We start from the raw sequence: 25,336 nt of genomic DNA, 5'->3' as shown, positions 1-25,336 counted from the left end.
ACGCTTCCTTTCTTCATGTCTGGTTCTATTGCTGTATAAGAAACGGAATATGCTGTCTCTTTGATTGATAGACCATAGAAATTATCCGAATTATTGCGGCCCATAGATCTGCGAACAACACTTGAATCAACAGCGCCTTTCGACGATACCGTAGGCTTGCAACATTATCTGAACTATTGATAATATTAGACTCAACCCAGTTCTGGGATTGCTCCTAAGTACCGTCTGCCAACTTAGGGCGACCCAAGGACGCTCAGTGAGTGCCAAAAGAGGAGGCAGACCACTTTTCCAACCCACATCGCGAGCAAAGAACGGACGTTAAAATACTATGTTTATCAAGTTAAAATCTCCATTCAGGAGAGAGAAATTTTTAAATAATGATAAAGGCTATTATTAACAAGGGAAACATGCATGGAACTCTAGGGTTAGGATTGTCATAACTTTACCCCTCATAACACCGATGTCCACATAATAATTCATATAATGCAGTAACCGTGTTTTCTAACTTAACTAATAATTCAAATATTCTTGAAGCTCCCGCCATACTTTATTTTCTCCCAGAAATGATGCCTTGTCTTCAGCAACATGTTTCACGCTACTCTGTCTCTCGGTGGCTTCCCATCAATCAGCTCCTTCATATGGTCACACATACTCTTACAAGTTGCCGTCTGCACCTCCGCAGGTGAGCCGCCAATATGTGGGCTCATCACCAAGTTTCTCAAATCAAAAATATTTCCATAGACCTCCCTGGTAGGGGGCTCCTTCACCCAGGCATCTACACCAGCTGACGCGATGATATTTTCCCTGAGTGCTCGCCACAACGCCTCCTCATTCACAACGCCACCGCGAGCACAATTAATCAATATAGCAGTGGGTTTCATAGCCTTGAGCTGCTGGAGCTGGATCATGCCCGTAGTTGTCGGAAGAAGGGGCACGTGGAGGGAAAGCACGTCAACGACGGGCAGCATGGAGTCTAGCGAGTCTACCTTGACATGCGGGATTGAGGCCCAGGTACCGGGGTTGTCGTCGGAAATGAAAGGATCATACCTAAAAAATAATTAGTATTTATAAAGCGTTTATGTGCAACACGACTAACAGCATAATATTTCCATCGAAAGCGCCAATGCTGCAGAAGTTAGTTTTGTCGAACTCTCATCTTCCTCAAGTGCTTCACATACAATTTCTTCGCTGTTATTTGCCCAATTCGCCCTCCTCCCACAATTCCAAATGTCTTGCCAGTCAACACTGAAGCCGAATATATAGACTCGCACCTTTTGTTCAATTTCGTGCCACCCCGCATCTGTCGCGTCACTTCCACAAGATTTTTTGCGCACGCACACGTTAGTGCGAGTGCTACCTCGGCCACATTGACGGCCTTTGAATTTTAGCTAGGAGTTTCTCTCTTCAAAATTGAAACAAAACGAGCTTACATTGATGCCCGGCACATTACATAGTACCACACCGTTTGCTCGACAGGCCTCCGCGTCAATGTTGTCGTAGCCGGCTCCATGCCGGACGATGAATTTCAGCTTTTTAGCTCGCTTGATCATATCTGCTGTCACTTGACTCTTAGCTACAAGGAGTCCAACGGCATGTTCTAGCCACTCAGGATGCAAGGGGTTTCCCTGCTCGATGATCTCCGGAAAGAGTTGGCGCATATACTCTATGCCGACCGGGTCAAATGTATCGAGAGCCACGACGCAAGACATGATGGAAGTTTTATGGTTGCAATGCGCGAGTAGGTTAAACGTTATATTCTACGTAGCGAACAACCAGACACTTACGTTGAGGAAACAGTGAACATATAAGACCGACTACGAATTCTATGTTGAGCGAGTGCTCATCTGCCGGCACAAGTCCAAAAGCCAATCACATAACATCCCGATGGAGACTCCTTCGGCGGCGGGGGGCCGAGCTCGACTAGGAAGGAGTAGGGGAGAACTTGAAGTCACATAATTTCTCTCAAGATCCCTCACCAGAGATTAATTGCTTTTTCCTCGGATAAAGATACCGAGAGTTCGTCTATGGTCCCCAATCGCTTCATGGACAACCAACGGGCAGTCCCTTTCCCTCGAAGCCTAAATAAACGCTCGTCTCAAGCGTTGCTCTTTTTCAACGATTTCATATGACCGAAACAATCTCGTCACATTTAAAGGAAATCATGGCGACGAACCCTAATCTTAAGCTACGTAATCTGCTACTAGAAGGCAAAACAGCCTTTGCCACATTCATGGTATTGAGTGGAAAGCGCGCTGCCTAGATTATCGTGCACGGTGGGAAAGACCCCTGACCGTCACCAACTTACATAAGACGCATTTGAAAATTCTTGACGTTCACATTCAAGCAACAGAAACACTCAGCCAGGTTTATCTAAACCACATAATGACATCCTTTCTGCAACTATCGTCGCGCAGGAATGGCGATGTCCCCAATATCGGCTGTGACCTGCAACTGACATAGGTCACCCTCAGTGAGCAGAACATCCTCGTTTTCCAACCTTGCTTGCACTCGTTAACCTTGCGTAAGTTGAAAAGCATGAAGAACGGAATAAGGAGTTCAATTATCTGTAGTGCAATGCAAATGTCTATGGCAGTATAATAATGCGGGGTCTCCGTGCTGAGGTACGTATTATAAGTAGTAGTAGTATAGTAGTAGCATCATTCTTTTACCTGTCGCTATGCCAAGACTCACACAGGTTAAATACAGAAATGTGCCATATTCGCACTGTAAGCCCAGTTGCAACATTATTCAATCCCCGCGCTAGACCAAAAAATTGCGAATATCGTGAAGAACACGAGTTTCCTCGAAGGTTGTTATCTTCCGGAAATGTTGTCACAACGAGGTGTACTAAACCATTGTACTATATTCGCAAACGGGTCCTTTTGCTGGCGGAATTACCTACTGAATTGGTGATTGCGCCGGCCGCAGCACGTTTGGCCCGGGAGGAAGCGAGTTTCCAACCCAGAAGTAGAGCGAGCCATTCTGGGCAAAAATAAAACGACCAAAACAAAGAAAAATAATGGAAACTGAAGGAGTTGGTTTCCATGCAGATAACAAAAACAAAAACGGTCACAGGGGTCGGATAGACGAGAAAATCAGAAACGAATGTTCATCTTGTCCGAGAACCACGAGTTTCCACCTCTCCCTTCTCAGACGAGACAGCAGACAGTTTGCCCTACCGTGGTGTTTCCATCGCAGATCAAACAATTTCCAGACAGCCAAGGCAATGTACAATTTATCTTAGAAATGTTACAGTCTTAGGACTCGACAGGACACATGCTCCTTGGTGGATGGTTCGGAACTCCAATGCCGAGGGTCGGATCCAATAGGATCCGTGCTGCTGAACCCATCCTACGTTGAACAAGAAGTGAGGCAGGGCTATTCACACTACGGATACATCGCATTTAAAGGCAAGAATAATGATTATTCAAATGCTACCGTAAATACTCTGTACTGAATGAAAAAACAATCCTGGACGTGCTGATTATGTCAATAGGCCCTCGAAGCTTCCTCAAAGAGCATGTAAGGCTTCGGTCAGTCTTCGGACGACATTTGAAAATTTGCTAGGTAGTTAGATAGTCAAGTAATTTTGATTGAGATGACAAGATCCATGCGAGCTGACCAATGAGCATCCCATCCTGTAGAGACAAGTCATATGATAAGCTCGCATTTTCAGATGAACGCCGACCCTTTTGGTGAGAACAAGAACCTAACGTCTGGCGCGCTGCCTGGCTGAAGGGCAAACTAGACACAAGGCGATCATTGACTTTGCACTGTCAGTGTTAGCCCCGAAAAGGGATGTATGGGACAAATACCTCTCGCATTTGCCAGCCCCATAGAACTAACTACGTGCATGGTCGATCGCAGGCCCGTGCGAGAAATTTGTTCTACATGATCAACTGCTCTTCGGTTTTCTTCATTATCTGCGGTTGTATTTGTCTCTTCGACAGACTGGTTATGTTGCTCTTATTGACGATTATCAGCATTTGGAGATGCACTTTGGTTGCTTATGGTGGCTACCAGATTTTTTTCATACCTATCGCGCGATGTACAAGGTCACGTAAATGCCTAAGTACTCTTAGCTCGCGTGACACAGTTCAGCTTGTGCAGTTCCTGAGCATTTCACTTTTAGTTTGCCTACATATTTGGCAACTAGAAAACTCTTGTCATGATACAATGAGCTGGTCTTAGCTGATGTCTAGCTCAGCCGAAAACTCTTGACTAAAAAGCTTCTTGAACAGCTAATGTGCATAAAGTCTCCAGAATTCGGCGCGCCACATTCTCTGCTGTTTTAACCTTGTAATTAGTTAGATGAAAGTCGCAGGGATCAGCGTGGATCACCAACTACACGCAGTCTTCCCCACCCGGCTGTCAAACTGTCACAAACACCAGTTCCCGTGGCGCCGTGCCGATCACCCCCGTTAGGGAATATTTTCCATTAGTATACTGAGAAGCCCGGTCTCTTAGTTAGCTACAAAATATTATTAAATGGCCAACCTCTTAAGGAATTTTTTGAAAAAGATAGAGAAAGGTTACCATTAGTACGAGAATCAATATCCATTAAATTCCCACTTTGTTACTGTCTATTCACGTATGTAACCTACGTAAAAGTCGAGTTTTGACTGTGTAGCAAAATCCAGCTAGGTTTTATCTTTAGAAATTGACGATATTAGTTTACGCCTTTCTAGTCAGTCGGAGGGCAAAAATTCGTCAACTAGAATTAAGCTAGCTGCATGAGCTGTCCTACCTATCATGTTAGCTTACAATGCTCAAAAATAAGCTTCTGTGGTTGAATGCAATAAGCTGAGAATCTACTATTAGTTACTTGTCCCTAAACGGAATTTCATTTCCGTCTAGTTTCTTCATTTTTGCTTTATCATTCTTCCCAGAGTCAGGAAACGGTCACAAGTGTGTTAGTATTATTTATTCCACCTATAAATTTTAATATTACCCTGTCAACCGGTCTCTTTTTAGATTTCCACTAACGGAGAGTGAAGTGTTGTTGCAGGATGCGACTTACCAGCCAGCCACATCGGTTCTCTACATCACACACCCTGCAAAATGTTACCGACGCTCGATTATGATGCTTAAGGATTTTCTTCTACATTAATTAGTATCTAGGCTCTGGCAAAAAAGTATTTAAAGACCCCAAGGTAGCCATGGCCTCAAACAATTACCCAGAATCAAATCAGAAAGCTAATCACTCTTGATATTCACGCCCCTCATAATGGCTCTTTAATTATGAGCAAAGCAGATATGGCATCTTTCCTGGCCTTGGCTTTTCTTGCCTCGCTTGTCTTTAGTAGTACGGCCGCTTTATCAGTTCCATTTCCTCTTCCATGTTGTACATCCACTACAACTTGGTCTCTCTCTGGCGATTATACGGTGACAGCTACGGAGACAGTGACCTCGGTATGCTCATTTCCCCCGCAGGATGTCAGAGTATTCTGATTAATCTCGACTTTCAGGCGACCAATACAGTCACTGTAACTGGATTGCCCTTGGTATTTTTCCCAGCTTCTTCTTTAGTTCGCAGTCTGTTGGTAATCATCTCTAATGTCTTTACAAGATATCGATCGACACCATAACCATCACCAGCTTTACACCTACTGCAATTGACTGCTTGCCGACTGCAACAACTATTCCACCATATGTTCTCCCACCTTTACATTTGGAGAAGCGCGACGATGCAGTGACTATTACCGCCTCCTCATTGAGCTGCCCACCAGCACCGACTATAACAATTGTACCCCCTTCGTTGTCGGGGTTGCCATGTACCAAGATTACAGGATCTTTTAATGTCATGTCAGCTAGCCAAATTTTTTCTAAATATGACCTTTCTACTGACACGCGTTTCTAGTACTGACACTGAGACCATCACGACTACTGCTGTCGCCACCAGTACAATCACCCCCACAATAATTAGTACAGTTACAGAAACATAGATCCTCCCTACTCCAAGTGTCTATAAGGGTGTGTGTTGCTACGTGTCCCTTTTCATACTTGTCCTTGGGATTAACTGATGTAACTTACTACAGGCGTAAACTATTATCAATACTTAAACGACTATTTCTATCCCGATGGGGACCAGGGATGTGGATCCTGTGGCTATGGTGGTGGTGGCTATGAAACATCTGACTGGAATGGAAATTACAGCTACTACACCAACGGTACAACCCAACAGATCAACTTCGAGTCCGAGAACTATCCTAGCTATTCTACCATACTATGTCAGCTACCTGGACAGGTAGAAGCTACTGATTGCTCCCAATGGACCGTCGTATTCCAGGGCTATCTGCACGCAACTCAATACGGCAATTATACGATTGCACCGTATCTGGGTGAGGATAATGCTATTTTCTTTTGGGGAGGAGAAAAGGCATATTCCAGTTACGAGAACAACAACACCGATGGCGGCGTTTCTTACACGCAGCCAAGTACTTTGCCTCATACTTACAGTTACTCGATGGTACCGGGAGAATTCATGCTTATCACGTTCATCTACGCCAATGGTTATGGGCCGGCATTGAACAGGCTTACTATTACAAGCCCGAATGGAACCTCGTACCCGACCGACTTGGATTTCTTTGTGCCTCCTTGCCCAAATAGTCCTTTTGTACCTTAAATCTTCATAAGAAATTTATTAGGTTGGCAAGCTAACATCCTCTTTTTGGCTCAATCGGAACATAGCCAAGGCAAAGTCTGTTTTATTCATTCACATCTCCTAGTGTTTTCAACTCTACCATATTCGATGTCAAGCAATAATATCGGTTGAAGGCATCGTGGTATATAGCACCTGAGCATAGTATATGGTAATTATATAATTCTATTCCAAGTTATTCATAGCACATACGACCATAGGGTGTGGAAAACAGGGCTTCCCGTCCGCTCAGCCGTACTTAAGCCACACGCCGACTGGTTAGTAGTTGGGTGGGTGACCACCAGCGAATCCCAGTTGTTGTATGTTTTCTTTTTGTTTTTTAATCAATTTTTTAGTCGATTGACTTTAGATCTTCTAAATAAGTCGGTTTTTTACTCGGTTTTTTGCTGCGCAACCTAGATTTCCGCTCTCCGCGAAGCCGAGCTGATTTCCAGATGATCCCCCAGTACGCCGTATGAAAATCGTTAATTGAAATGAAATCAAATCAAATCACCGCGACTATTTTGGTTGAATTCATCCAATGAGATCAACATTGAAAGTGTGTGAAGTTTGAACTAAAGTCTTGATATGAGCGATTGAACACATGACGGCTCGCTGTGGGTAAAGCAATCCCAGTTAAAGTCGTCAATTAGTAACCAATACTGGTCGTGGACGTTTAAAAAGGGCTATATAGTTTAAAGTAAACACTATATAGTTGATAAATGTGCATGGATGCATGCTATAGGAACGAAAAGAATTGCTTATTTCCAACGATTCAAGCTTCAAGGTCGTATTCGAGCCTTGGATTAGCAATAGCCTCTAAAATCAAGTGCATGGTTGTGCAGTTGATTATGAGCAATCCTTGACTATAGATGATCGCAAAACAACATCTATGGAAGGGTATCTGACCAATCAATTCTTCAAGTTTTGAAATCCTGCAATAGATAAGAGCCAAAATAGATCAATCCTTCTTCAAATCTCGATCAAAAATCTTCTCATCTCTACTCCACAATATGAACAATGCTGCTCCTCCCGGTCCGCATATCAAGGAAATCACAAGTCCCCATATAAGGTCCGAAAGCGTTAGTTCCCCGACTACTCGACAATACAAAACACAAGCCCAGATCAGGGAGGCGCCGCAAGCAAAATAAGCGTCATATTGCAGTAGAGAAAGGCATCCCTTAGGCAATGTTTCCACAGTAACTTTTTCAGACAATGGAACCGGGACAAAGACTTCTATAGACTTTTGAAGAAGGCTTGACCCGCCGAATGATTCGCCCCAGGAATAGCTCCCTGAAACAATGATGAAATACCATATGGTAACATTGATAAATAGTGTCAAGGAGAGCGATAGGGTGCATATCCTAGTAACAATTTTGCGAGATTTTTCCACTAGGTCTTTTCCCGTCCGGTTACTAGGTCGAATGCATGCGGTAAAAATTACCTGACACAATCCAACCCACACAGGAAATGGTTGCCAGAAAGCAATCAAAACTTGGCGTAAATCATGGCTTATAAATGAAGACGATGGAAGAGCGAGCAGAGCTGTCGGTAAAATGCAGCCTACCAGCACAGAAAATGGCAACACACGCAATGCCAAAGTGTCGAAGTGCACCAGCTCTCTTATGCCTCTACTTTTACTATCTATAGAAGATATATGGGGCTGAGCTGTTGGTGAGGTTACCAAATGAAGAGCATAATATATAGGCATCATGACTCCCCATGGAATATTCTGATAGAGAATACCCCAAATTGAGAAACTAAGTAAATAAGTTCAACTGCGTTCATCGTTCGCGAGTATTTGAAAGAGAGGAAATACTAACTAGGAAATAGCTTTCTTATGGTTAACCTTCCTATAGCCCTCCAACGTAGTAACAACCAATACACAAACAATTTGTCCGGCCATCCATAGTGCAAAGATTGCGATGGGAGCGTAAGTCCCATCAATGACATTCCAAAAGAAAAGCACAAGATTAGTTAATGTCTCATCTATGAGCCCTAAGCCTGTGTATACCGTGCGCACACGTTCATTGCTGTCTATGCGAGGAAGAATCCGCGGAGACGATGTTGACAGCTGTCCAATTGCGTCCAAAGTGCCGTTGAGTGCTTGAAGGCCGATTATTGTATACGCTGCCGGGAAGATCAGGACTGCAATAAGCCAGGGAACGTATCCTGAGCGGAACATAGTTCTTAAAAGTCCACTTTTCATATACACCTTTATTTGAATTTTGGATTTCTTCGCTATGGAGTATTGCTTTCACAGAAAAAAACAATTTAAAAAAAAAATAGGATTTAGTCTGCCGCCTAACTAAAGGATCTCTTCGTGTTGGATCCTTACCTATTTAGAACTACTTCCATAATGCCAAGACTTGCTTACAATTATCACCTTCAATGTTCTCGAAAATCAATTGTATTTATCCTAAAACAGACCAAAATATTTCGATATATGACTATCTGTCGATTTAATAAATAACAAAGAAAATAATTACCGCCGTTCATACAAAGTAAGCAAATATGTTAAAGGCCTTAGTTATGGTAAGAATCTTACCTATCTTATTAATCCATTTGTTAGTGAACCGCCTAGCTATATTGAGCAGGTATTACTGATGGAGTAAATTTGAGGCTTTTTTAACCTGTATTAATATATTAGAGATATTAAGTCACTCTTAATAATATATGGCGATATAAAAGAAGTAAAATATATATCTACTTCTCAGAGTCTGTAATCAGGTGGTGGGATGATGCCATTTTCGTTCTATTGTATCGGCTTATTGCGCAGAGCTATTGTGAGCCCAGATCATATCGCGTAAGAAATATGTACTGGAAACACCAGCAGTGATACAACTTCAAGGTCCAAAAAGGCCAACAGAACTCGATTTACCAGAACAGAGCAGAACATGGCAGATAAACAGTGACACAAATGTCAGGCACAATCCCTCTCAGGCGGGCCCTCAAACGTGGCCTCCGGAGCTAGTCCATTTTCTGCTCCAATCTGGGCCCAAGCCTGGATAGATAGTAGCCAATGACATTACATATATCACATGATATGCTAATCCTGATATGGACTCGTCCCATTGCCCTTCTGCCTGTTGCCAATAACCTGCCGCTCCCAGTGCTATCAGACTTCGGAATATCACGGGCTATACGTCTTCGTGTGATATCAGACTCTCAAACGACTGTGAAAGTCTATTGGTTTTCGTCAAGAAGTAATGGCAAATATTGGCAGGTTTTACAGAATCATTCACCTTGGAACGTCCGTGACGCGGAGATATATTTCGACATGAACTTGCGACTCTCTGATCTAAATAACTAGGACATCTAGATGTCAAATGCCTCGACCGAAAATAGTGTGCATTGAAACGTCAGCTAGTCTTGATTGGCACATGACATTAGCTGGTCACTCCCAAACGCGGGGTCCTGCTCACGGAACCCGGGCCCTCACATTTCTACATGCTCCTGTTCCCTATTTATTCGACATCGCGCCAAGTAGCCCACCATGTCCCTTTCAAAGACCACTATATACGATCTGCCTCCTGAAATAATGGTGGAGATTTTGAAATTCTCCACTGATATTTCAGCCTTGTGGAGTTTGATCAATGCGGCTTTGAAGTTCATCCCCATTTTTGAAGAAGCTGCCTCAAAAATCATGGAGACTGTAATCTCTACCTAAGTACCAGAACCAGTGCGACCACTCCTACAAGCGACAATTTGTATTTCCACTTCTTCTTATCATTGCCAGAATCTAAAAGAAGTTAAGGGTTGGTCGAAAACATATAAACCTTTGAATATACCCCTACATGCCAACTCCAGCGTCCTGCGCAAGTTTCTGACACTAGACCATCGAATCCATATTCTCTCACCCTCCTGCTTAGATCATTACTTGCCGCGACTAATGGCAATGGAGCCGTCGTGTTTAGTTGATCCGACATTTACTTATAATGGATTGAAGCCATGGAGGTTACTGGCCCTCCCACATGGACTGAGGAACAACGGACCATCCAAGGTATGTGGAGAGTCCGTTTTTTTTTCCGAGCTCCAAACTGCTCGGAATCAGGGTCGCTTAAAGCATTGGTCAACTTCCGATAGAAGTCTTCTGGAAGGTATTAATGTAGCCGGCTTTTATAGAGAAAGTCCTAGATATGTCCCAGAACAAGTCTCTACAATAGTTGAATTCCTGGAGAGCCTGAGTCATTTTGATTCCTCTTCACTACGAATGCCTATTTTAACTCTAGACATCTACGAATCGCATTATCAATGTGCACTGTGGAAGGACCCTAAAGAGCATGACGGCCGTCGTTGCATCACGGAAGCTAGATGGTACAGTGATTCGCCGGCTTACAGAATATATCGAGTCCTTAGGAATAATCATTTCTCTCCGTTGGATGGTCACCCATTTGCACCATATCTAAAATATGACTTTGCTCTGTGGGGTGAAAAGAGAATGGAAAATATGGGATTCTTTAACATCCAAGGCTTTATGTACACTAGAATAGCTTTCACCTGGCGGAGTGTTCTCAGTGAAGATGAAGATACGAAACTAGTCAGATATCATGAAAATCCCAACCGACGGCATCTTTCATTTGAGGAAGCATCACAGTAATGGTACATATGGAGAAATTTGCGGTACAAGACAATCGATACGAGAATTATGCTACTATAGGGCGGCCCGCAACGAAAAGTGCTCGCACCATATGTGACCCGAAGCTCATACCTCCTGCACTATTTTCATTCATAGTAGCCATCGTATTACCTAGTGATGATGCTAGAAACGTCTTGGACAAAAGCAGCATACAAGGGGCTAAATCGCGGAGATCCCCACCTGCGGACCAGCTATTTTTCTGGTTCCATACTTTGATTTTGGTAATTGTTTTGGTTCCAAACATTGCCCGATGCTGCGCTAAGAGGTATCCAGGTCCTGCTCATGATATGTCCTAGAAGTCCGAAGAACGGAGCTCCAGCAGGATCCTCCTCATTAGGCGGAGCCGAAAAGTCCACCCCAGGATAGATAGGAACCGTGGTAATTCCAGTGGCAAGAAACGCCTTTTGGATCGTGTTCTTAGTGTTGTCGTTCGCAATATTGGATCGGAAAATATATAAATGATACCTCATACAACTCATACCTTAATCTAGAAGGAAAAAAATATATTGACTTTAAGATAAAGGGTTTGTAGCTAGAAGAACATATTATTTATCAGGCATATTAATCATACTCTTCACATCTTTAACAATTTATATTGTGAGTTTAGCCTCTCCAAACTCATTTAAATAACCACAGTAGCACTATTACCGAAATTTAGCCCCATTCCATATTCATAAATCCCCAATGGATATAGATAAAATTCTTGTCCTGTGAGCAAGCCCGTAACCCTCCAATGAAACTTTACTCTCATCTCCAACTGGTAACCAGTTACGGAGTAGTTTAATAGTGGTTGTCGGGGAATGACAAATTCCGCCTGGCGACTGACTCTACCAAATCCTGCAGGCGAAGCATCAGTCCGGGAAACTAGACATCTCTTGCAGTGCATTAACTTAGCTAATAACTCTTGCAACTTTTAACTGAATTGAAAGCTGAATTTTTCGCTTACAAATGCCCCTATTCCGTCTCAAGCCCGGTCCCGCAAACAATTGCGGAGTCAAATTAACGAAAATCCCATATGTCCCGAAGACAGATGTTTCAACTGGCCCTGGAGTAGCCCCGCCTTTATGCATCTCGGTGTATGTTCTCCGGACGGGGAGCGAGCATCATATTGCAAGTTGCTTACTAATTACATAGCACTTCATAGTTAAGTTGCGTTAGTTAACTTAAACTTACTTGTTTTGCTGCAAAACTAAGAAGCTAATTGTGACCCCATGGGGAAACCTTACGGTTCCAGGTCCACATAAACCGAGACATAAAGTTTCCTATGATACTCTCGCTCTACCTTGTCCGAGGTTCTCTCACAACGGCCGTAATATCCCAGTTCTTAAATCTTGAAATCGAAATTGCGCCATCATTCCTGTAAACCCACATAAAAGATCGTTCAGTTGACCAAAACTTCTGAAAACATACTAGTCTCCGCATCGAAAATCCCCAGTACAAAGAAGCCCAATGAAAATCAGCCTTAAATGTATATCTTCAATAATAGATGTTGCGAATGAAGAGTTATATAAAAGATACATACTAGAAGCAAAACAAGTGCTGGTACTTATTCAAACTTCAATGGTCATAGACATCATGTACAGAAGAATATTCTTATCCCTCAGCCTCGCGGCAACCGCTCTTTGTCAGCTTGATCTGACATCATGTTCCTCCACGGACCTTCACTGTATCGAAAACAGGATCTCAGCCAGCCATATTCTAACAGAACTCCCGAATTTTGTCACGTATCCGATACAGGATGACCCTTTCTATGCCACCCCAGCGAATATATCGCAGGCTAAACCAGGACAAATCCTCAAGGTCGAGCACCACACTAATGTTAGCTTATATGATATCCCCCCAGGGCAGTCGCTGAGTAGGATCATGTATACTTCGGTTGACAATTCTGGCCAAGTGGTCCCAGCCACGGCCGCAATCCTTTGGCCATTCACGCCAAAACCGTTCCGCAATTCAGATAAATTTCCACTGGTGGCTTGGGCTCATGGTACTAGTGGTATTGTCCGCCAGTGTGCAGTGTCAATTCAGAGAAATCTCCAGTATGACTTCCGCGCGGTATTTACTCTAGCATCTATGGGCTACGCAGTGGTACTTGCAGATTATGTTGGGCTAGGTAGCGATCAAGCCTTTAACTACCTTGCTTTTAAGTTGCACGCCAATGATGTAGTTTATAGCGTCATGGCAGCGCAATCTGCGTTCCCCCAACTGTCGAAAGACTGGGTTTCATTTGGACACTCTGAGGGAGGGGGTGTTGCCTGGGCAATTGGGGAGAGGCAAGCTATTCGTCCGATTCCTGGCTTTCTAGGTACAATCGCTGCAGCGCCTCCACCATTTCCTATTGCAAACACAGCCCCAGTTGGATCATCGGTTTTCACTGCCTTTCTTGCATTTACCATATCTCGCCTAAACGGACTTAATCTTACCGCCATTTTCAACCCAGTGCCATTGCAGGTCCTTCAGTATGTTCAATCAATCGGAGGTTGTAACGATGCGGGGTTCGCAGCATTTGGCACATTTACCGCCGAGGACATTTACTCAAACACATCCTGGCCACTATCTCAAGAAGCAGTGGACTTTGCAAGAGATTACTCTGTAGGCAGCCGGCCATTAGGTGGCCCAATGCTTATCATTCAAGGATCTGCAGACACTGTCGTGATACCTGAAGGATCTGCATTAGGCTTCAAAAATACCTGTGCTTCCCAGAAGAATAATGTAAGTATTGAGTACGTTTCAGTGGCTGGGCAAGATCATAATCCTTCATTATATGCTTCACAACGGATTTGGCTCCAGTGGATTGAAGACCGGTTTAATGGCGTGAAAATTAAGCCCGGATGTCAACATAACAATCTTTCATCTCCCATTGGAAACGTACAACTGGCAGAAAGATTCCTTGTGGAGTACGAGAAGCCGTGGATCACTATATATTCTTCCACGTTTCTTCCGGAGTCATTGCAGGCTGGACACTTGGGGTTTGTAGAGCCAAATACGTCGGCGCCAACCACATCACGCTCTAATTAGCTTGAACATGGGTCAGTTATCAGTCGGGTCTCGAACCAGGTGCGAATCAACCGTAGGGGTCCTATCAAGGCTTGTAAGATGTCTTAGGCATCCGCTCGCCAAACAACAACAACACAAACGCACGCTTCGATAGTTTAGATAGCTTCACTTCTTCACTACAACTATTTCAATATTATTGCAAATATTGCCTCTCCACAATATGCTACAGAGCTATAGGGTGGTTACAGCATATAGTGGGTTATTTCCCTTCAGGTGCCGCCGCAATAGGAAATCATCCCATACCCACATCCGCCATTTACAGAGAAGTGCCACTCACTGTACTATATATATCTACCCCCATTAATCACTATATTGTTTCTCTTCTTTACTTCTTCATGGCGGCTTTTATACTTTCAATGGTGAGAAATGCGCCATTAAGATCCTTTTTGACCTGCATTTTAGATTTCTGGATTCTGAAGCCATCCAAATGAATAGATTGACGCTTTATAAGAATGGCTTGGCGTGCATTATTGACCTGCGAATGGTTTAATGCTTGGCTGTATGTTGAATTATAAAACGCACGTCTCTTAGAACGATGTCAATATTAGGATTGGATTCAAGGGAGAAAAAGCGCACAGGCATGGGGTGAATCGATATTGACTTGTCAGACCCATTCCATATCAGGTGAGTGGAGAACAAGCACATCAAAGTCCAGCTTGCAAAACCGAATAACAAAATGAAGACCTCAAGAGCCACATCTGAGACCAATTCTATCTTTATAATATTTGATAACGAGCAGATAATCATCTGGAAATATCAACAGAAAGCTAGAGGGACGCTGGCAGAGACTCTGGTGATAGAATTGCCACATCAAAAAAGGCTGGTCTGAAGTTGAGAAGGGGGATGTTACCGCAGCTCCAATCACTATCCCTTGGCCATGATAAGGCTGGACACCTGGAATTCCGGATCTCATGATCATTTGTTCTACCTGGCCGTCAGACCGATGTTTTGTAGCTTCGAGGAACTCTGGGGTAGAAATTGTACACCTGTCTATCGCTAAACCAAGCGTACTACATTACGACCTGTTCTCTAAATGTTAATGAGATTCATATTGTACCTAGAAGTCTTTAGTATTCTAGCGATGTGTGTCTCAAGGTCCGACAATCAAAAGCCTTATTTGAAAGAATTCTAAATAGACCCACCAAGCGAGAAGCCTGCAAGTTTTCTAAATCATTAATCCAGTAACACTCATACTATGCGGTGTCAATTGCTCGCGATGTAAGGAAAGAATATTCCCGGGACCAGAAGCGAAGCAAACATGGAATATACTAAATCCAAAGTTCCTGACATCACATACCTCTCAACTCCTAAAGCGATTACAGCGCCTTGCAAGTACGGCTTTACATTATTTGCAACTCTTCAACTCTTTCTCAGCGCCACTGCCGCAATCTAATCTATATAAGGTTTAGCCTGTAAGTTTGGTATTTTATGATGAGCATTGAACCTATGTATACAAAACAAGGTATTGCCGCTCGTATTTAAGCATGCAGAACTTAGCATTTTCAAACGCAAACGAGGCGAATCGAAACAGAAAGGGTAACGTGACATATCGAATGGATATTTGAAAACAGATGCATGTTACATATCCTGGTGTACTTTGGCTATGCATTTCTGTTGCCTTCAGCTAATTACCATGCAGATGCCCAATGTTATGCGACCGTGTGTGAAGATGTCAGCAGCCTTGGAGTAGGTATCGCTGTTACCCCTCCTTCTCAGCCTCATGAACAGTGTTTTGCATTCTCCCCTCATTATTAAAAAAGCTTCACAGTTCATTCTGCCATTATCCAGACATCTATATTTGGCCCGTTTGATCCTCCTCTATGACCCACAATGACAACTGTGACGCACGATGACTATACAGTCGCATGGATATGTGCCTTGCCGCTGGAAGCAGCAGCGGCCCGCAGTATGCTAGACAGAACCCACAGTCTGCTACCTAGACCTTCCACTGATTCGAATGCCTACCACCTTGGTGAACTAAACGGCCACTATGTTGTGATTGCCAGCCTACCAACCGGTATATACGGCAAAGTGTCTGCCGCAACCGTTGTATCTCGCATGCGCTCGACCTTTCCTCAGCTTCAGTATGGATTGATGGTGGGGATCGGAGGCGGAGTCCCGGACAAAAGTCATGACATTCGATTAGGCGACGTAGTGGTCAGCAAACCAGCTGGGAAGCACAGCGGAGTAATCCAGTATGATTATGGCAAGGCGATTCAGGACGGCCAGTTTGAGTCAACAGGAACCTTGAACAAACCACCACAGGTGCTTCTGACACATATGAGTCAACTAGAGGCAAGACAAATGACTGACGGTGAAGACGCTCTTTGTCATATAGTGGACGAAGCCCTGATGCAAAACCCTCATATGCAAGAACGATTTTCACCTCCAGACCAGCATACGGACTATTTATTTCGTTCCTCCTATCATCATGGCGCTGGTGAGGATGGCTGTGAAAAATGCAACAAAGAAGAGTTATATAAGCGACAACCACGAAAGACGAGAACACCTCAAATCCACTATGGGTTGATTGCGTCGGGAGATCAGGTGATGAAGGACTCGGAAACACGAGACCGCCTAGCACAGCAGTATAGGATCCTCTGCTTTGAAATGGAGGCGGCCGGGCTGATGGATGAGCTTCCAACGCTTGTGATCCGAGGGATATGCGATTATTGCGACTCTCATAAACAGAAACAGTGGCAAGGATATGCAGCGTTGACCGCGGCTGCTTATGCAAAATTGTTGCTATTGGCCATTCCTGTTAGCCGTTCAGATGCCAACTTAATGAACAACAAGAAGATGAGGCACTGGATAGTACCGCTCGCAAGGAATCCCAAGTTTGTCGGGCGTCAGGATGAGATCACAAGACTGGAAGAATTAATTACAATGCAAGACGGTCCTAGGAAAATCGCTGTCACCGGGCTAGGCGGGGTCGGGAAGACCCAAGTGGCCCTGGAGCTCGCACACCGCATCCGGGACCGAGATAAGGAGTGCTCAGTCTTCTGGATCCCCTGTACCAGCTATGCCATAATTGAGCAGATGTTCCTGCACATTGCACAGATACTCGGACTTCGTGATGTGAATCCGGCAGAGGTCAAAGAACAGGTTAAGAGCCACCTCAGCTCTAAGCGTGCAGGAAAATGGCTTCTTGTTTTTGATAATGCAGACGATGCAGAGATGTGGTTCGCCGCCAGTCACACAGCTCCACCTCTTGAAGATTTTATCCCTGAGAGTGAGCACGGCTGGATTCTGTTCACCACCCGAAACCGAAAACTCGCCATGAAGCTGGCACCATTTAATATTGTTTCCATTCCAGATGTGGATAAAGAAATGGCAGTCAGAATCTTAGACAAGACATTGGCACACGAGGACTTGCTAAGAGATACTACCACAACCGCTGCTCTCCTTGAACAACTGGCCTTTCTCCCTTTAGCAATAACGCAGGCATCAGCATATATCATTGAAAACGGTATCGATTTGTTAACCTACCTGGCACTTCTCCAAGAGCAGGAACGAGATGCTATCGAACTCCTAAGCGAAGACTTTAGGGATCCCGGACGCTATAAGGATATTCAGAATCCCGTGATCACCACCTGGTTAATATCATTCAAACAGATCCAGCAGCAAGATCAATTGGCTGCTGACTATTTATCTTTCATGGCCTGTATCGACCCTCGAAACATTCCCCAGTCACTGCTTCCTCAGCCCGCATCAAGAAAGCAGAAATTCGATGCTTTAGGGCTTTTAAATGCATACTCGTTTACGAATAGCCAAAACATGGATATCAATATGCACCGACTTGTCCATATTGCGACCCGAAACTGGCTCAGGAAGAATGCGTTATTCAGTCACTGGATCAACAGGGTGGCTGATCATATGCAGAATGTATTTCCAGATAATCATTACACTAAACGAGGACTTTGGCGGGAATACCTTCCTCACGCTTTAGCAGTTGTGCATGAAAATGAATTTGTGGTACAGGAGAACAATTACTTGAGTTTGAATGGAAAGGTCGCAGATTGCCTTGCCAGTGATGGAAGATATCAAGAAGCAGAGTTGCTTTATAAGAAACTGATGACAATCAACCAGGAGAAAGCTGGCGCAAAGCATCCCTCCACTCTTACCAGCATGGCGAACCTGGCATCAACCTACCGGAATCAAGGTCGATGGAATGAAGCTGAGAAGCTGGAGGTGCAAGTAATGGAGACATCTAAGACCGTGCTGGGAGCGGAGCATCCTGACACTCTGACCAGCATAGCGAACCTGGCATTAACCTACTGGAATCAGGGTCGATGGAATGAAGCTGAGAAGCTGTTTATGCAAGTAATGGAGACATTTAAGACCGTACTAGGAGCGGAGCATCCCAACACTCTGACCAGCATGGCGAACCTGGCATCAACCTACCGGAATCAAGGTCGATGGAATGAAGCTGAGAAGCTGTTTATGCAAGTAATGGAGACATTTAAGACCGTTCTAGGAGCAGAGCATCCCGACACTCTGACTAGTATGGCGAACCTGGCATCAACCTACTGGAATCAGGGTCGATGGAATGAAGCTGAGAAGCTGGAGGTGCAAGTAATGGAGACATCTAAGACCGTGCTGGGAGCGGAGCATCCTGACACTCTGACCAGCATGGCGAACCTGGCTTATACTTGGAAATCTCAGGGGAAAATACAAGATGCATTAGCTCTGATGAAACAATGCTCTCATTTGAGAAACAAAGTGTTAGGGTCCAGCCACCCGCAATCTATGTCATCCTCTCGTTCTCTTAATGATTGGATGGATGAGTATAATGTATTAAGAGATCAAACACCGCTCACTGAGAACAGTTGTCTGCAGCCTTTGCGAGAAGTCTCAGCAGACTCTACAGCAGCTGTGCGAAGCTCATCATAGCTGCTAGAACACCCTCGCCTAGGGCCGAAGGCCAAGACATACAAGATGTGGATTAGTTTGGTGCCGCCATATTTTCAGCATACAGCTGGACAAAACACAACTCATATGAGTAGTGCAGTCTCAACCTTGCAACATACATATAGTATGTGCACATTATTGTGTTCTAGCATAGTGCTCATCTAGGCACAGATATGACGTAGACAACGTTTGATACTCCGAAACCACTTAAAGTTCATCTAATTAATGGCGCGGCTCAGGTCATATTGAACGAATATAATCCCAAACGACGGCTGGGTATGTTGATAGTAGTATAGACAACTAAGTTACAAACCATGACTAGCTTACCAAATCATTGTACTAGTACGTCCGTACGTATCGTAAATTACCTAAATACCAGTCTAAACCTAGTATAGATTAGGGTACGGGAGTGGCGCCGAGAGAAAGTCGAAGAGTTGCAAAACATGTAAAGCGGCACTTGCAAGGCGTTGTAGCATGTGGCTCTCATAGCCCTTATGGGTATATTCTTTTAGCTCATAGAATTGTGGAAATATATTAGAGGTTGTCTGATAAGCGTGAGAGATTTCCAATTGCCAGCCTAATCAAGATTCCAACGTTGGTCCCACTCTTAATAGCGGTATCTTCAAGTGTGAATTGAAAAGCCTAATACAACTTACAGCTTCCTTATGGGAGTTGATACGTGCACCCGACAAAATACAGCGTACATCCGAACTAGTTTTCTTTGGGTAAGGCGTGTAATCAGCGTTTCTAATAATTTACTAGTAGTATTGATCGTTTCTTCAAATTATAAAAATTTTCAAGTCTTTCATCGCTTCTTGCCAATACTAACAAATCACCCCCAGGGTGCAGCCTGGGGGGGGTATAAATCAGCTTGACTTTATATTGAACTATCTAAAACGCTCAAATCAACGCTTTTTGATGTTGTAAAAATGTCCGAATCGCCATCCCTGACCTCCTTCCTACTGGCGTCCTCCTGGTATAGCCTCACAAGGCGAGAATCCCGAACAATTCAGTATAACCTCGCTAGTGGATCAAGCAAGCTGTTTCTGCGACGAAGCCGACAATAATATGAGCCTATATTATTATCCAAAATTCACCTCTATTGGCTATTTGACCGAACCCGAAGCTGCTACTCATATGACAATCGAATTGACGTGCCTGAGGCGTCCGAATTTCACGCTCTGGAGCCTACCGTTGTTGAGAAACGCCGCGGCAGGCCTACAGCGTATAAAAAAGGGTATTGAAAGACCTCAACGCGCAGGAACGCTATATTGGAGGAGTGAGTCGATAAATCTGCGCGTCAATCTATGCACGTTACTAGCGTTATACGCGCGCAGCGAGATAATCAACACACGGTCTATACAAGCGGTGCAGGCAGCGTTATTGGAAGTAGCAGTGCGCCACCCCCGAATATCGATATAGGGGTAAATTTGGCGTCAAGTAGAAAGTGTGCAATATCAACGACTTCGGAATTGCTCAATACTAGGGAAAATAGCAGCGAATTTGAGTCAATAAGGTTCTACTTTGACTGGGCTTCTATCCCGCTGAGAAGCACGTTTTATAACGTCATTAGTGGCCCGCCCTCGCAGCCAGTTGCAATATTGGGATCTTAGCATACTCAATCTCAGGAGGGTCTCAATATAGAGGCTTTGGAACCCCTAGACATGCTTCAATATGGCGATGAGACTGAGGATGAGGCTTAGGCGGTTATCTAGAACACCATAAAAATGAATTTTCATGTTTTTATTAGGCAAATATGACTTCTAGTTAAGAATGGATGTGCACCGTAATCTAGTTTATTATATTAATTTGGCGGTGAATTTGACCCCCTACAAGTTTACTACGTACACCTCAATCACTTTAATTCGGTCAAAAATCGCTTCAAAATCGAGGAATTGAAAATTTCTATATGGGCCAAAAAGCGACCAAATTTATTAGTATTTTACTAAGAAAATTTATTTCCAGCTAGACTCAAAAAAAATTAGTTCGGGTGTACGCTGTAAAAATCGGGGTGCACGTATCAACTCCCCTTCTTTATTTACAAACTGTTGAGGCGATCATCAGCTATGAGATGCTCTAGATCATTTTCCCAGTCGACAACAATCATTACCACTCGATTATCTCAACATACTACTGAACCAAATAATGGCAAAACCCCACGTCCCCCACGAGATTTGTCAGATGCGGGGAAGATTCCGAAATGTCGCGAGGCAAACTTCACCGCACAGTCAAGTCGGGGCGCCGGAGGAGTTGCGTAACCTAATTAGCAATTTATCAACGTCAAGGTTGCCGGACCGGAAAAAAAATCTATTCAATGTTCAACTGTGGGAAGGTTTCAACCGGGAAAACGGAAAATGGGAGAATGGAAGAATGAAAGTTAAACGGTCGCACCGCGGAACATCGCGCTCTAGTTGAGGCTCGAGAGTGAATATTAGATGTTCGAATGGAAAATATTAAAGCACTAATTACTAAATATAATGTCAAGGCTGGTATGTAGTGGAAGTTCCGCAAATGGCTGCTCAAGATCAGAGACCGCCAGTTGTCCATGCAGTTCAGTTTAGCCTAATAGGCTGACAAGCTGACAAGGAAATTCGGCAATGTATTCATCTTGAATTATGATTCTCTAGCGTACCAAATATTGATAAATCAATCGGCCTCGGGAAAAGCGAAGTAGGTTCGCCGGCTAATGCCGTGTACAGGTGTGACGGTACGGTAAGTAATGTATGGACGTAAGGATACGCGGCGCAATAGACTACTCGATTGAGTAGCCAACCTTCGACGTGCCTTGGTACTGTAGGTTTGATGACAATATTTTCCGAATATTATTATTTAGTTAGAATAGGATTTTCTGTGTCAGCTCTGAGTCTCCGACACCTGGCTGGGCTATTGCCGGCCTACTATCGGGCTACTATCGGGCTGCGACGTTTCGTAGACAGGGTTGCACTGATTCACTGTTGGATATCTCTCCTTCCTAATACAATCTTGATCGATTCCACATACTCTGTACGCTGTATTATAATGATGATAGTATTATTAGTTAGATAAGTACTGCACACGACTGAATAGGAAGGAGTAACCATTCACTTTCCCTGCGCAGGATGGTAATCCTCATGACGTAGGTGGTTTTGCACGTGCAATTCGGGCGCGGACGGCGGTTGTCAATAACCCTATCGATAGCGTAACCACACCATACATGAATTGCAGGATTTACGTATAAAGGATCTCGACATCGCGCATGTTATGATTATGATATCGACCCGAATCCTGTTGTCAAATCCTGCTGTCAAATCCCGTTGTCAAGTGATGACCCTGTGGCGGTGAAGCACTGTGCGTATCATTGCACAGCACGTTACATATGTCAACAAGTCACCTTGATAAGGCATTCAGTAAAATATCCAGTAAGTTAATACATCCAGTGAACATGGAATATATCCAAGGAGAGAAACTCCGAAATCTCCTCGGAGACATTCAGTTATCGCGTGATAAGATAAGCTGGACACCTTCCTATTGTCTTGATGTGTATATTAGAATTCACTCTATAGTAGATCTATCAATCAACCAGATTTATTAGCAATTTATAAAAATACTAGTACTAAATAATTATTATCTTGCCACAGATTTATTGGTGATTAGGTATCGCGATGCATATGTAGGGCTAGCGCACTACGCGCCAGAAATGGCCAGAAATAGATCGTGCGGTTGCACAGCAGCAGTCGCTGTATAATTTCTGCCTACCTATTATTATGATTTATCCTGGCCATCTGACACACCATTAATAATACATATCACAAGAGATGTGACAGTCCCCGATGACAATAATTACTACGCGGTATAGTGAATAATGAATAGATGGCTGGTCAGCGTGGGATCGTATTTCGGCGGTTCAGGCTCTTAAACTAGACTATCGTTTGTTATCACGGTGATTGCCAGTCTACTACCTCCAGTCAGCAGTCTCCGCGGCATCACATTACTCGGACAGGCCATCCAGTGGCCAGCAGCGGCCAGCAATTGCCACGAATCGATGATCGACGCAGGGGGCGTGGCAAGTGATGCTGAAGAACAAGGCGGTCCCGCTATCCGCACCTCCGCATTCTTTGTGCACACGGGCGAATCGACGATCACATCTCAGTTGACAAATTATGAGTGGTGATTATCGATTTACGAATAATAGGAGAGATTTGCGTCTAAATACGGATAGTAAATACGGCCCGCTACCCGTCTGACTGAGACTGACTCAGAACGAATACTCCGGAGTCCGTAGGCTACTGGCTGTGGGCTTACGGGCCGCTTCCGCTGGCTTGTACTACTGGAAATCATTTCTAATAATTCGACCTCGTGCATGAAAGGGTATAAGAATCAGCGGTCTGCCGATGAACATTGAATAATATGAATGGTGATAGACAGTGATGGAAGTGTACAGCCGGGAACTAGAGCGGCCCCCGCGAAGCTAATCCCCACGGGTTACGGATGGCATTCCGCGATCGACTCGTAATTATGACAAATAACATAGCAATCGTACAAAATAAAATAATAAATAAAAATGTGATAGAGCGGGAGGGAGCGAAAATATTAGTGTCAGTGTAAAACATCACCCCGACATTCAACGGTGGCTGCATCCAAAAATATGTAACCAACACATATGTAACTGCTGGGGTTAACTGCTGGGGCCATGCTCTATAATCACATCACACATTATCAATGCTGAACTGACCTGACTGCAGATCGAATTATCAATAAATATTATTGTTATTTAACTAACTGCTCAGCTCCGTTCCGCGCCGCTTCTAGAAGACGACATCCATGTCGGTTCATTATTATCGCGTTCATTATAACTATTCCGCCAAATTATTATCACTTATTTATTATTTATTATAGTGCTATAAGAATCCCTATTGGTGCGAAATGGCGGTGTTGGTCATCCTGATCGGAGCGTTACTATTGTCCAAGTTGAACCATGTAACATTAATGTCAAATGAACACCGTTGCAGCATACACGCGGTTCGTCCTAGTGGCCGATAGCTTATTTCATGATAATTTACTATAAGATAAGCCAAGTGTTGGTAGAGTCAGGAAAGGGTGATCCAGACCACGCCAACATAACAATGGCGCTGTTAGTGTGTCGCGGAAGCGGGAGTACTCCCACCTACGACGGAAGTACTCCGTAGCCTGTTTGGACAATGTTATTAAAATTGAGATGTTACGTATTACAATTCAGATCGGAGACTAGGGGCACCAGCTGTGGCTGAACGCAGTGGCGGACGGGTACCGCACTTATGCACGGTAATCGTCCACTCCTCTCATGCAAGATGAATACTCGCCACGACGCAAGGACATCAAGGTTGAAGGACATGTTTAGACAGGAATGTGATACATCCGAATACTTAGGCCGATCAGTTTGGGGGGGGTATGGTATGTCGGGGAATCCGAGCTCATGTACAATGATTCAAGCGGCGCTGTGGCGTACATGATCGATTCATTGTTTGATTTGGTAGTGTCCTACTCTTTGTCGACATCAGGAATGATCAGAATGACCATAATAAAGAAAATCCGCACGCAGACAATAGCCGCCGGAACCCCATCGGCAACTTACCCCAGGCCTGTGATTCCTTGTCGGGCCAGAGCCGACGCCGGACCGAAGCCTCGGTAGCTTTTTGTCTTCCATGGTAGCGGTTAACTACCTGTAAAGAGAACAATGCGAAATCACATTTCATTATTTCTCCCGAGGCAAGAGTCCAGACAAAAGAAAAAAGAAAAAAATCAGACCCGACGGATCGGATCCATGGTTGCGGAGGCGCTATGCGCTTCCCCGGGCTAGCGCTGCCAATCGAATTATAGAATAATGTAGGATAGTACTATTACGGATACAGGAATAAAGGGGGATTCTTCCTGTGGCTGGAATGTGCAGATGAGATCCTCGGAATATTCCCTCCACTCTTTTTCACTCTTTGTCCACTCTTCCTGGCGCATGATGTGTACGATCTGGTAGTGAACATGACCGATGTGTGCAAGAATCTTGCAACATACATAAACATATACATCACCATGCAAGGCGTCTCTTCCTATCCCACAATGTATTCTATCCAGACTGGGCA

General features: G+C 44.1%; 6 protein-coding genes across 6 annotated transcripts; 4 read left to right on the top strand and 2 right to left on the bottom strand.

Moving 5' to 3' along the window:
* Positions 1–590: 590 nt before the first annotated feature.
* On the bottom strand, positions 591–1,709 carry BGW36DRAFT_298629 (uncharacterized protein; the record flags this gene model as incomplete). Its single annotated transcript, XM_046211446.1, has 4 exons — positions 591–1,047; positions 1,097–1,126; positions 1,179–1,375; positions 1,431–1,709. The coding sequence occupies 4 exons, from the start codon at positions 1,707–1,709 to the stop codon at positions 591–593; spliced, it is 963 nt and encodes a 320-aa protein (XP_046071551.1).
* A 3,547-nt stretch (positions 1,710–5,256) lies between these two features.
* Positions 5,257–6,738, top strand: BGW36DRAFT_452335 (uncharacterized protein; the record flags this gene model as incomplete). The annotated part of the gene is made up of 5 exons (XM_046221846.1): positions 5,257–5,412; positions 5,469–5,504; positions 5,570–5,805; positions 5,861–5,925; positions 6,039–6,738. The coding sequence occupies 5 exons, from the start codon at positions 5,257–5,259 to the stop codon at positions 6,623–6,625; spliced, it is 1,080 nt and encodes a 359-aa protein (XP_046071550.1). The 3' UTR covers positions 6,626–6,738.
* A 567-nt stretch (positions 6,739–7,305) lies between these two features.
* On the bottom strand, positions 7,306–8,855 carry BGW36DRAFT_462431 (uncharacterized protein). The gene is made up of 2 exons (XM_046222171.1): positions 8,464–8,855; positions 7,306–8,400 (listed from the first exon to the last, which is right to left on the bottom strand). The coding sequence occupies exons 1-2, from the start codon at positions 8,847–8,849 to the stop codon at positions 7,602–7,604; spliced, it is 1,185 nt and encodes a 394-aa protein (XP_046071549.1). The 5' UTR covers positions 8,850–8,855; the 3' UTR covers positions 7,306–7,601.
* Positions 8,856–12,854: 3,999 nt separating this feature from the next.
* BGW36DRAFT_452334 (Alpha/Beta hydrolase protein) lies at positions 12,855–14,294 on the top strand (the record flags this gene model as incomplete). The annotated part of the gene is made up of 1 exon (XM_046221845.1): positions 12,855–14,294. One exon carries the CDS (start codon positions 12,855–12,857, stop codon positions 14,292–14,294), a length of 1,440 nt encoding a protein of 479 aa, XP_046071548.1.
* Positions 14,295–16,163: 1,869 nt separating this feature from the next.
* On the top strand, positions 16,164–19,339 carry BGW36DRAFT_298065 (putative kinesin light chain; the record flags this gene model as incomplete). Its single annotated transcript, XM_046211407.1, has 2 exons — positions 16,164–19,127; positions 19,283–19,339. The coding sequence occupies 2 exons, from the start codon at positions 16,164–16,166 to the stop codon at positions 19,337–19,339; spliced, it is 3,021 nt and encodes a 1,006-aa protein (XP_046071547.1).
* A 2,848-nt stretch (positions 19,340–22,187) lies between these two features.
* On the top strand, positions 22,188–22,818 carry BGW36DRAFT_381319 (uncharacterized protein; the record flags this gene model as incomplete). Its single annotated transcript, XM_046216421.1, has 1 exon — positions 22,188–22,818. Exon 1 carries the CDS (start codon positions 22,600–22,602, stop codon positions 22,813–22,815), a length of 216 nt encoding a protein of 71 aa, XP_046071546.1. The 5' UTR covers positions 22,188–22,599.
* Between the last annotated feature and the right edge of the window lie 2,518 nt (positions 22,819–25,336).

The sequence above is a fragment of the Talaromyces proteolyticus genome (assembly GCF_021365285.1).
Source record: "Talaromyces proteolyticus strain PMI_201 chromosome Unknown BGW36scaffold_7, whole genome shotgun sequence".
NCBI classification, from domain to species: domain Eukaryota; kingdom Fungi; phylum Ascomycota; class Eurotiomycetes; order Eurotiales; family Trichocomaceae; genus Talaromyces; species Talaromyces proteolyticus.
This window is presented reverse-complemented; position numbering and strand designations above follow the sequence as displayed.